At 44.8% G+C, this 11,485-nt stretch overlaps 3 protein-coding genes and 1 non-coding gene across 4 annotated transcripts; 3 read left to right on the forward strand and 1 right to left on the reverse strand.

Moving 5' to 3' along the window:
• Window positions 1-787: 787 nt before the first annotated feature.
• Window positions 788-1,288, forward strand: K444DRAFT_644149 (uncharacterized protein; the record flags this gene model as incomplete). The annotated part of the gene is made up of 1 exon (XM_024884929.1): window positions 788-1,288. One exon carries the CDS (start codon window positions 788-790, stop codon window positions 1,286-1,288), a length of 501 nt encoding a protein of 166 aa, XP_024735144.1.
• Window positions 1,289-1,945: 657 nt separating this feature from the next.
• On the forward strand, window positions 1,946-2,105 carry K444DRAFT_t24. The gene has a single exon. It is a non-coding gene; the product is annotated as a tRNA-Leu (tRNA).
• Window positions 2,106-8,752: 6,647 nt separating this feature from the next.
• K444DRAFT_644150 (putative srpk) lies at window positions 8,753-9,346 on the forward strand (the record flags this gene model as incomplete). The annotated part of the gene is made up of 2 exons (XM_024884930.1): window positions 8,753-8,935; window positions 8,987-9,346. The coding sequence occupies 2 exons, from the start codon at window positions 8,753-8,755 to the stop codon at window positions 9,344-9,346; spliced, it is 543 nt and encodes a 180-aa protein (XP_024735145.1).
• A 1,063-nt stretch (window positions 9,347-10,409) lies between these two features.
• K444DRAFT_726233 (uncharacterized protein) lies at window positions 10,410-11,251 on the reverse strand (the record flags this gene model as incomplete). Its single annotated transcript, XM_024888663.1, has 3 exons — window positions 10,977-11,251; window positions 10,727-10,944; window positions 10,410-10,679 (listed from the first exon to the last, which is right to left on the reverse strand). The coding sequence occupies exons 1-3, from the start codon at window positions 11,215-11,217 to the stop codon at window positions 10,410-10,412; spliced, it is 729 nt and encodes a 242-aa protein (XP_024735146.1). The 5' UTR covers window positions 11,218-11,251.
• Window positions 11,252-11,485: the final 234 nt, after the last annotated feature.

Genomic DNA, 11,485 nt, shown 5'->3' on the forward strand with positions numbered 1-11,485 from the left:
CGACTTGTTTACACAACGGTCGGAGGGTCGCCAAATGTGGAAACGGTCTGGACTGGGGACGGGAAACGGGAAGGCAAATAATCAAGCCTCACAAGCAAATTAGCCACCCGGCGCCAACGTCAGTGATTTACGGAGTTGGTTCCGCTGCAAGCACGGTCAACAGGGTCTGGCAACGGCGAAGTCCAGGCTGGGAAGGCTGAAGAGTAGGGACTGAAGACTTTTCGCCAAGGCACCTCGAGCACTCCTATTTGCACCGCACTCAACGGGAAGCTGGCTCAGCTCAGGGCACGGCCACACCAGGAAAAGCATTCTCTGGCTCCCAACATTGACGAGTAAGTGGCCGAGGCGATTCAGCGTCGCAGCGTCGCCGCGCCGCAGCGATCTGCAATGTGTCCTGCGATTCAGGAGCAGGAGCTCTGTCATTCAGCGATACTTTCCAGCCTGCAATCCTGCAGGACGACGGCCGGCCCCAATTGGAAGCTGGAAGAATCCCGTGCGCTGTGGCGCATGAAAATAGCTGTCATTTACAATCCCGGCTGATGATCAGGAACAAAATCAGGGATCTCTCGTTTCAAGTCTCAGCCAACTTCAAGCCAAGGGAGACGGGGACGGGGTACCGACGAACCTCAACCTCAGCTCCATCAGCTTTAACGGTTTGGATGATTCAACCAGTAAGGGATAATCGAATTCTTCACCTCCGTTGGCCGACAGATTCTTCACGGTATCACACATCCCACTCTGCAGCCTTCAGACGCAACCTGACGGCCCAGACCCCTCCAGAGCCACAATGACATCCCCAGCTTTCACGCTCCCCAGGTTCTACACCGCCTTTTTCCTTGTGATAGAGCCCATCGCGGCACTCGTCGGCGCATTCTTTGCACACTTTCGACAGTTGGACTATCTGCGAATGACACATGCTGCCTCTGCGCCTGCAAACGTCGGCACCATACCCCTCTCAACCTCGGTTGTTCTCTCTCAACTGGCAAATCTGTACCTCCTCTTCACGATCAATGAAGCTCTAGTCTTACGCTCGACATCCAATCTCAGAGTCTGGAGAACGGTCTTGTTCGGATTGTTGGTGGCAGACTTCGGGCATCTTTACAGCATTAAAGAGTTGGGACACCAGGTATACTGGAACGTGTTGAAGTGGAATGCAATGGATTGGGGGAATGTGGCGTTCGTGTATGCCGGAGCTACAATGAGAATGATGTTTCTGGCTGGGGTTGGACTGAATACGGAGAGTGGGAGGAAGGCTGCTGAGCGGGCTGCGGCGAAGAAGGCCAAGTGACGTGTATGTATTCATATTTAATTGAGTTGATCCTCCACGAGTTCGTGCTCGGCCTCCGAAAACAAAAGCGCCTTGGTTGAATGTTAGAAAATGCCTTCAAGTACAGAATGGGAAGTGGAATCCTTAGAGATATACTTGCGAAGAAAAAAAAGCTCTCTCTCCCTCTCTCCCTCTCTCCCTCTCTCCCCCTTTAATTCCTGCCGTTTTCGCTTCATGCGCTATCAGTTTCTGTGCTTTTATTCATCTGAAATTGAGTTCGGTCCTCCCCCAAAAGCAGCTTCAAGTCATGGCTCGGCTCTTTCCTGCTCCAAATACAATCTGATATCAGTCTTACTATTCGAAGTAAGCAAACGTCCACAAATTCAAAGGGGTGGTAGCTGAACGTTAAAGAGCACAGTTTAAATTTCAGGTGTGTCTCGGTGGTGCATCTGAGGCTCAAAACCTCAGTCAGATGCTAGTTCGAATCCAGTCTACTCCAAACTCCCTCTAAAATTTACTTATGTGCCTTTCTCCTATTAGTTTGAGGAGATTGGTGCAAGTTGTGGCATTGAATTTTTTTGCGATACCTTCCTCATTCATCGGTTCTTCCCCGTTTCGATTGTATCTGCCAGCAATCGTGTTATTCTAAATACACTCTTTAGTTGCAAATTCACAAAAGGGGCGGTCGCTTAACGGTAAAGCACACGGTTCAAATTTCAGATCTCCAATACGGCTTTGCATACCTCGTGGTTGTGTGCTTCGTGGTTGCTCCCATGCAGGTAAATTGGAGTCTGATTCGAAAGACTGTGGAATGCCGGTTCGAATCCCGCCTACTCCAAAATCAATCTACATGTATTTTTTTTTTTTTGGCTTCCTCTCTTTGGATGTCCTGAACTGTGATAGGTATTGGGTTTTTGATACTTGTTTTACTCCTTCTCCTGTCTTTTGTTAACCGAGACTAATATCTTATGCTCCTTACAACTTCTGACTGCCACGAAGTCGTTTGATACGCCGTTCTTGCCTACTAGTTACCGCCGTTACTTCCTTGAATCGAAGCCGAGTTATTGGTGATTTAGATGGGCTGGATAGGAGTCTGTGGTACGAGAGTGGTTCGATGGCCTAGATTAGAGTAAACAAGGTGGCAAAGAAGAGAACACTATCGAATAATTGGTATGCTACTTGAAAATGCAGCGCAGCCCATCACTTCCATGGTGTCGAGAAACGCTTCAATATGCATCAAGGTTTTCTGTCTCTTTGAAGCTTGCTGCCTGCACCTGAGAGAAGTGTTCTTTGCCTTGAGTTACCCCTAAGTCCAATGGGCTGACCTTGCTATCCAGCTACGCATTTGTTGATTCCACGGCCGGATTGAGGTTGGCGACGCCTGCCGGTTGAGCGGCAATCCTCGAAGTGTATGCCACGTTGACTTTTGCTGACGCTTGAACGCCGTGCCGCCGCGATAGCCACGGACTCCGGGCTTCTGTATAGGATGTTTCCGTCGCCTTCTCCATGGTTTCCTCTTCACTTCCTATGCTGTCTCCGTTGACATTTCATCGTCACCCTCATTTACAATGACAACTGTCTTCAGGTTGCTTTATAAAGAAGCTGGCTAGTGATAGATCTGAGGCGGTGGAAGAGGGTTCGGCGGCCGAAGAGAGGGGAGCTTAGAAGGAGCAGGAAATGGTTGCTGCTGTCAGATTAGCAAACTGAATTGTTATTCCAGTAAGCTCCGCAAGATCAATGGGTACTTGCTTACGTGGAGAACCCTTCGACCTCGAACTTTGCGGCTTCTGATTCTGCGATTCGTAGAGACCCGGCCTGGATATTCAGGGGCTGGCTGGTGGATGCCTGCAATCCATTCCAGGAATCCAACATCAGGATTACTTTCAAAATTCCACAAATCTCAACAAATCGCAAAAAGTAGGTAAGCAGAGCCTATATATCTTGATGCCGTTGAACACGGCGACTTCAGTACAAGACAATGCTGTTGTTTGATTGATATGGTTTGTGTCGCTGTGCTTGTTTGAGGACTTGGACCCGTTGTTGCATTGACTCGAGCTTCGAGCTTCAACCCTTCGCAAGATCTGGCGGCGAGGCAGCGGGGGCGCAAAAGGCATGTCATCTTAGGTAGGGGCGATATGACAAAGCTGCGCTCATGAATTCGGAATGGAAGTCCGTGAGGGAAGGCATTTCGAAATTTGATATGAACATGCTTTGGCATCACTTCAAAAATAATTCTCAACATCCTTCTATCCTATTGAACTTTCCTAGCCGTGTTGTTTTCTTATCGATGGAAGTTCGCTTGGGATAAGGCTTTGTCTCGCTAAAGGTCGTCGTCGCCAAAAAAAGTTGCAGATATAAAAGTTTGTGGAACTCAAGAATTTGCAACTCGAGTCCCCACCATTAACGTACACAACGAGACACAACTTGCCTATACTTTCTGAGGGTAAAAAAAAAAAATAGAGCAGGGTTTCAAATGGCAAAACTCTAGATTTACGCTGCTGACACACCACTACGGAGTCTGAGACTGTCGTATTTAACGCCGTGTTAAGGCACCCAATCGTGGCTCCTAGTAAATTGATTAGCTTTTATATGATTACGATTTCCTGAGGACGGGAAACTTACTAGAATAAATACAGGATACTTCTCTGCTTATTGGGCGTGTCAAATGTGGGCGCATTCGAATTTACGCGCTCAAGCATTGAGGGAAAAGACCTTATTTGAATACATAACACCCATCTGGAAATTTCGGCTCACCGCCCACGCGAATGGAGGCATAAATGAGCCGATGCGCCGATGAGCTAAAGCTGATACTGAGGATATGTGAAGGTGACCCGACACCGACCCCGCAGGTAAGGGAGGAGGCAGGCGAGGCTGAGAGGATAAGTTGAGCTCAACATTAAAATATACAGAAGACGAGCTTCTTTTCTCAACTCTAAGAGACGGTTAAACTTCTGATATATTTTGCTCTGCTCTGCGATTTATATTCGCTGTGTTTTGATGAAGTGATTGGGAAGGGTGGTCAGGAGGGATGTGGAGATCGCACGTCGTGATATTGGGTGTGCAGGTCCAGAATATGGGCCGTTTTTCGATCTTCAACAATGCTTTGGATGTTCAAAAGTTTGTTGGGTTATTCCCAGACATGTCGAGGGAGATTGGAGCAAGTGTTTGGGGTTTTCGAAGAGGTGTGTGATGTCGCGACAGATCGCGGGACAAAGAAGTCGAAGCCAGCACCTTCTCGATAAAGAAAGAGTGGCCAGCATGCATAAAATTTTGGGCGAGTAGATAGAGGTTTCAGAGCTAGTCTCTGTCATTCTTGTGAAGTGTTTATTTAGAGCGTTTGATAGCGAGAGGGATAGGAGCTGGATCTTGCCAGATCATGAGGACTGAGACATCAATAGAAGCAGAGTTCTTTCCAAGATGAAAGAGTCGGTAGCTACTCTTTATTAGGAGACATTGCATGGGATTGCGTTTGAGCTCCTTGGGATTGGTTAGCAAGCTGGGTGGGGAGCTCCAAGCTTGGAGATGGTTGTAGGGCGGAAGATGAGTCCACCGCTTTAGGAAAGGACAAAGACTTGACGTCTTTGTAATCAGAGCCAAAATTGAGCTGCCAGTAGTGAATATCTTTAAATTTATGACTCCTTGTTATATTTCAATATCACGCATCTGCAGGTTGTGCTTCAAAGATAATCCATTGCAGCATACTTTGATTTCAAGTTTCTCCGTTTCAAGTTTCTCTGCCTTTAACAGCGCCGCCAAGAATGAAATGATCGCAAGCTGCTTCAAGAACTAGCTTCGTTGCTTTAATAGTGACTGTTCTGGATTTGAGGTAAGGTACAGCCAAAGGCGGGTTGCTTTTTTAGGATGCTGACAGGTACACCTGTTGCCACAGACTGCTCCATAAGTTCGATTACAAGCCAACTGCAGAGTACCCTTTACCGTTAGAAGCCAGGTTCCTCTTAGACCAATTCTTCTTGTTCCTCTTAGCAGAGGCCGACTTGGGACTCCAACCTCGATGTCTCTCGGCTCTCTCCCACATGATACTCTAGTCAGTGATATAGAAGGCGGGTATTTGGCAATAAGGAGCTCCAAATTCATTTGAATGTTTCAATAGCACGCAATGAATGTTCGCCGTCTTCTACGTAACACCACATGAAGTTCCCGTGGAGTCCGATCCTTTTGCAATAATCGCCACCTTAGAGGTTTTTCGATCTTGGAGTTGTCTTACAGTCTTACTCCCGAGCAAGATTCTGGATTTCCTAGTATTACCATTAAGGTTTCCTCTCCTACTCCAAAAATATTTGGGTTGTAAGGCCACGCTCCACACGGACGGCTCATCCCCCCCCCCCTCTCTCTCGCTTCTTGCCTGCATCGGCCGCTAATTAAACACCTTTGACTTTCAACTTTCCCAAAACATATAATATAATTTCTTATAATGCCTTTAAAATTATGCTTTGAGCTCTCTTGGTGGACTCAGTAGGCAATCTACCTGCAGGCATCAATTCGGTTTGAACCTAGGATAACTTCTATTATAGATACTGGCATCCAGAGCTCCTTCTTGCTTCGCATCAGCTATCGGATATTATGCCATCCTTCTTTTCCAAACTCACTGGCACATCTCAGTCGTGTGTAACTCCAACAGAAGGGATCTAGCGGTGTGTTATGAGGGAAGGGAGACGGGATGATGTCTGCGGGACGGCAACCTGCATAACCAAAATGATATATAATTAGATTCAAAATACAAAGGGAGCGCTATCGGCATTTCTTTCTTGGTCGACGATAATTTCAGTTGAAGAATTTTGTGGTAGATAATACTGACAAGAGATCCTCGCACTATAGAATTTGTGCGATAGACTTGGTATTTATATTGACCTGTAGATAGCTATACCCAAGTAACGAGCCTGCGGACACGGGTCTGTGGATTGTAGGGCATTTTAGCGACCAACTTCCACTAAAGGAAAACTCCAACTTTTTGAAAGATGCTAGTACTGTTCTAATTATATTAAGAGAATAGACAATAGCTTTTAATTATCGTGCTGCTTACCTTTTATATTATTATATTTTGTGGTTATTTAATAGAATTGAATTCAATTGGCCGCCTTTCAATTCGCGACGCGTGAAAAGTGCCCTGTAATCCACAGACCCATGTCCGCAGGCTCGTAAGCATGCCTATATTTACACACCTGTCAAGTCTTGCGACTTACTGCTATTCCAAGGTAGATAAGACCTGTAGCCCCAATCAAGCCAAAACCAGTGTTTCTCGTTTCTGGCAATTCAGGTTGGGAAACAAAGTCCACCGCCCTTGTGATCAAGAATGGCTGGGAGTAATTAAATCCTATGAGAATAGCCGAGCTGGAATAGGTGCGAGAAAATTCCATTTCAATTTTGACCATAGAGTCATCATTAACGCAGATTGGTTCTTTTTATTTACTAATGATGTCAGATAGTTGAACCTAATTGTGGTTTCGCTTACCTTCATCCCATGCTTGAATACACCTTTGGCTCAATCCTTCTAAGTTCAGCTCAGCATCAAGATCGAACAGATGGTTCAACGTCAAGGTTTCCCGGAAAGCAACCCAAAAAAGTGGATTGAGCCACCAAAACGTACTCCTGCTGAAAATACCGCTCGTGGCTTCCGGTGCTTTCCACATGTCAGGTCACTTAAGAATGGAGGATTTGCTGTGAGACTCGATAGCAAAAAGGCTATTGTGTCGCACGTGACTTAGCTTAGCGCGACACAACAAAGGCTGACTTTAAGCACAGTGCATTCGATGAAAATAGATGCAATTGGGTGCTCGCTCTTTCTCAGCCACAGAGTTCTGTCTGTACTCCATCAAACAGCGAAGAAATCAAGAAATATACAATGAGGATTGAAGCCGGCCTGACTGATCTGGTATGTTCATAATGGGATAGAACGCAAATAATTGCAACATCAACTAGAGCAAATGTAGCCGAAGCAACAGTAACCCTCGTTTTAGTTGTTGGGTCGAGACTCCAGAGCACGAGAAGTGTGAGTTGAAGGCACCCGAGCATAGTTAAAGAAGTCTAAGTCAAATTAAGTAAACATATCCGTTGCATGCATCCATAGGCCGTGACTAATCAGTTTCACATAGTGAAGACGACTAGGTATTGTTTTCACGTCCATTCCAACTAGCTTGATCAATCGCAAAGGTACAGCCAAAAGGAGTAAAATGGATGGTGCCAAGGAAAAGAGGGATTGCTCGAACAGGAGTGTAAAATCAAAGCCCCCTCGACATTATTGGATGATAGATGGACCAAGGCTATTATCAGCTCGAGTACATACTGATGCTGTTTCGGGAAAGAATGATCCATTGCTAATGAACGCCATGGCATAGATTTCATTGCTTTGCTTTGCGGATCTGTCGTGGACATTGAGCACCACAAAATTTCGGGGTCACGTGAAGCTCGTTGATACAAGCTGTGATGGAGCAAAATTGAGATCGTTCTTGTGAATTTGGAAGCGGACGGACCTGGAAGGAGGTGAAGTCTCTGTGCCGCTGGGCTTGTGCGAAGGTTGTGGCGTTGGGAGCTTAACCAATGCTCATATGTTTCGTATTGGTCTAGGACTCCTTTTCTGGGAAAAAGTAAAACGACCCCCCTTTCCCCCCACCAGGTGTCGATTAGGGTATCGATTGGGGCAGGGGTATTAACGGCTTGTAATTGGCTACCTAAGCTCTTTAAAAATCTTAAGTTAGATTTGTTAATATAAGTATAAGCTAGAATATTATAACCCTAGTATTATAATCACGTGCTTCTTAACTTATCTCTTCGTCTGGCAAGAAATGGTCCGTACTAGCGGCCGCATCATGCGGATAGATTGATTGGAGGAGATGGTTGTATTCTTACCTAACAAGGGATATTCGTGTGCGGCCGCTAGTACGGACCATGTCTTGCCAGACGAAGGGATAATAAGAAGATTCCTTAAAATAAATTTTTAATTTAAGGGACTTTATATATTATTTAATTAAGTTTTAGTTTTTAAGCCTTATAAGGCCCTGTAAATTAGGGGCTTGTAAGGCTCTTATAGCTAGTTTTAGGGACTTAGTCGCTAAATTTCTAGGCTTTCTTAAGCTCACCTTTAGACTATAAAATATGAAATCTTTAACTTCTTTAATTTAAAGAGCTATTACTAATTCAGATTCTATTTATTAAAAAAAACCTACTTAAATAGCGCTTAATTAGTACTATAAGGAAATAAAGAAAGTATTAAATTCCATTAATTCCTTATAAATTCCTTATAAATTCTTTATAAATTCTTTTAAATTTAAAGAGAAAGCTGAGTTTTTGGTGTTCCTGTCAGAGCGCCTCTACTTTGGGTTAGTGGCCCCCAATCGACACCTGGTGGGGGGGGGAAGGGGGGTCGTTTTACTTTTTCCCTATTACCTCAATATTAACCTTCGTTAACATCGCAGGCTTCCCACTCAAACGACACCTACTACCCTTCTTACCCAAAATAGCAATAAGGCTATGAACGACCTATCCATCTACCGCTCATCCAACCTACTCTACAATCAGGAGAAGATGTCGCGATACGGGCCCGGCGGATTCCATCCTGTACGCCTTGGTGACACCTTCAAGGAGAATCGCTACAAAGTATGTCACAAACTCGGTTGGGGAGGATTCTCAACCGTCTGGCTTGCGTGGGATGGAGTGTTGCTACTCTACTGCACATTAATACATTCTATAGGCTCTTGCTTACAGATGAGACCCAGATTAGAGATGTGGGTGTCAATTAAAGTCAAGAGTGCCGATAGCACTGAGAATGATCGTGAGCTCGGGGTCTTACGGGCATTGCAAGAGAAGATGGCAATACATCATATCATCAGACAACTCGATGACTTCGTGCATTATGGCCTCAACGGATGCCACCAATGTCTTGTTTTCGAATTGCTTGGTCCGTCTGTTGACACTATCACCAATGACTATCACGAGGGCGGGGACCAACTTGATCCGGAAACTATCCTCAAAATTACCACCCAGATGCTGGAAGTCATTTCGTTCATGCACAAGGCCGCATATGCACATGGAGGCTTGGCAAACTATCCTGCTTGCAATAACTGAGACTAACTCTTAAGCAGATATTAGCGGCTCAAATATGGTGTTCACTTGCCCAAGACTAGCGTTCCTGCCTCAGGACGAACTGTTTGAAGTCCTTGGAATACCGATATAATCTGCGCCGAAACTGGACCGCTCCAAAGTCCACTTCTGTCCTTGGACCTGAGCAGTCGCTGCTCTAATCCGAGCCGAACCCTGAACCCTGACCACGCTGATATGTCAGCTGGATCATGCTCAGGGGATCCTCTTCTGGCTCCTTTGGAGAATCAATTACAGTTTCCATGTTGTCTAAATATAGATCTTGCTGATGCCTGTTGTCTAAATCACAGCCACCCTTTTAACCTATCAAGGTGATAGGGGTAGGTATCCGTTCTCGCTCCCTAGGACCGATTTCGGATCCCTCCTTCAGCCAAGAGTATACCGAGTTTGGGTACCACAAACCTAACTACTCCGCATTGTAGTACTTCTACTTGAAGTGTACGAATCCTGGGTACACCGATTTGATATATTAAAATACAGAGTAAAAACGATTAATAGCACATATTCCCCCAATAGGCCGACTGACCCAGGAGTATTGTGTCGGATGCATGCATGCAGTGTGCAATTGGTCATTTTTGAGGGTGCAAAAGATGTGGTATTATTGTCTAAGGAGGAGCTAGCTAGATGGTGTAGGAACTGAAGATATATCAAGCCTAAGCTAGACCAAATGCAGTCACACGTGACATCCAACTGACATATTGTCTTAGGGTTCCGAGATATTAACAATATTTGGCCGAAAAGAATCACTAGATCTAAATAAATAAATCTTTCCCGACTTACTATTACTTATAATTGACATGAAGTTAAAGCAGTATAACCCTACTATTACCGCAATACCGTAACTTTAAGTTCCATGGTTTCTATTCTCTTCCTCTATTACAACAGAGCTATAAAAGAGAAAAATACATAACTCTTTTATATTGAGATATATTAGCCCGAATTTCCCTCTATATTTCCTAAAAATGTCATAAGGACAGCACAATATCTAAGTTCTTGTTAGTGTCGAATAAAAATTGCGCCTCGAGAATGCTCACGCTGCAGTTCCGACAAGGACTTCTTGGACCCCCGCCTTAGTAAAGAGAGATATAAGCGTTGAGAAAACTAATACAGATATCAAGACGGTAGCAGAAATGCAAGCCTGTGTCTTCTTGGGAATCCAAAGAAGAATGAATACTGGAATGATTAAAATTCCGACGGCGAGTAATATAGTAAAGATTTTGGCGACTACAAAGATCTTCGTATCTGAGTAGTGTTCCACGATTGAACTTTTTGAGTTTTTGTCACTATCTCTAAAGAACCACTGTCCTTGGGTTAGCTATATGTGAGACTAAATTAGCTCAAACAGACCTTGAGACACGATGCGAGGATAGAAGACTTGAAGGGATCAGGTCTGGACAAGGAAACGAAGTCATCAATGCAGTAGATCCAGTCATATTGACTTTTCCCAAGAGGCTTTCGTGCCATAATCCAATGAAAAACACTGAGGTGATCCTTTCTTGGGGCGTGTCCAAATTCTCGAAGCTTTTGTTCATTCAATAGCAGTGCGTCTGGTTCGTTGTCAAGGACTGTTTAACAGAAGTATGAGCGTGGCTCTTACCATACCGCAAAAGTTTTTCTCCAAGTTCTGTTACTAGATCCCTCTTCTCAGAATCCCAGCCTTCTTTGAATTCTGCCGTTAGAAGCCTCCAAGCGTTTGGGGATCCAGGGCTGGCATCAGACTGGTCCAAGGCAGAGAGTTTCTTTTCTAAGAGTTGGATCTCTGCTTGGAGTTGGACAAGTATACGACAGTGTGCAAGTCCGAAACGTCTGAAAATAGCAAAATTATCTTCGCTATGCATGAATGCAGCTAACTGCGGCCAACCTGGTGGGTAGCTATCGACTAGTAAATGTTTCAGCGATGGTTTTGGCAGCCTTTAGATCATGGGAAGCCTACTGGGTTCATTCTTGAATTTTTTATAAAGAATTTCAATAGAGCCCTCATGTTGTTCATGTCCAGTTCCATTAGATGCGTAAGGTGTCGAAATTTTCTTCGATAGATGTGATATATAGGTCATATTGAGGGCGCTGAGGAATCTGAAAAATGATCTCACGTGATCTTTCAAGGAA

Source organism: Hyaloscypha bicolor (genome assembly GCF_002865645.1).
Source record: "Hyaloscypha bicolor E unplaced genomic scaffold K444scaffold_98, whole genome shotgun sequence".
NCBI classification, from domain to species: domain Eukaryota; kingdom Fungi; phylum Ascomycota; class Leotiomycetes; order Helotiales; family Hyaloscyphaceae; genus Hyaloscypha; species Hyaloscypha bicolor.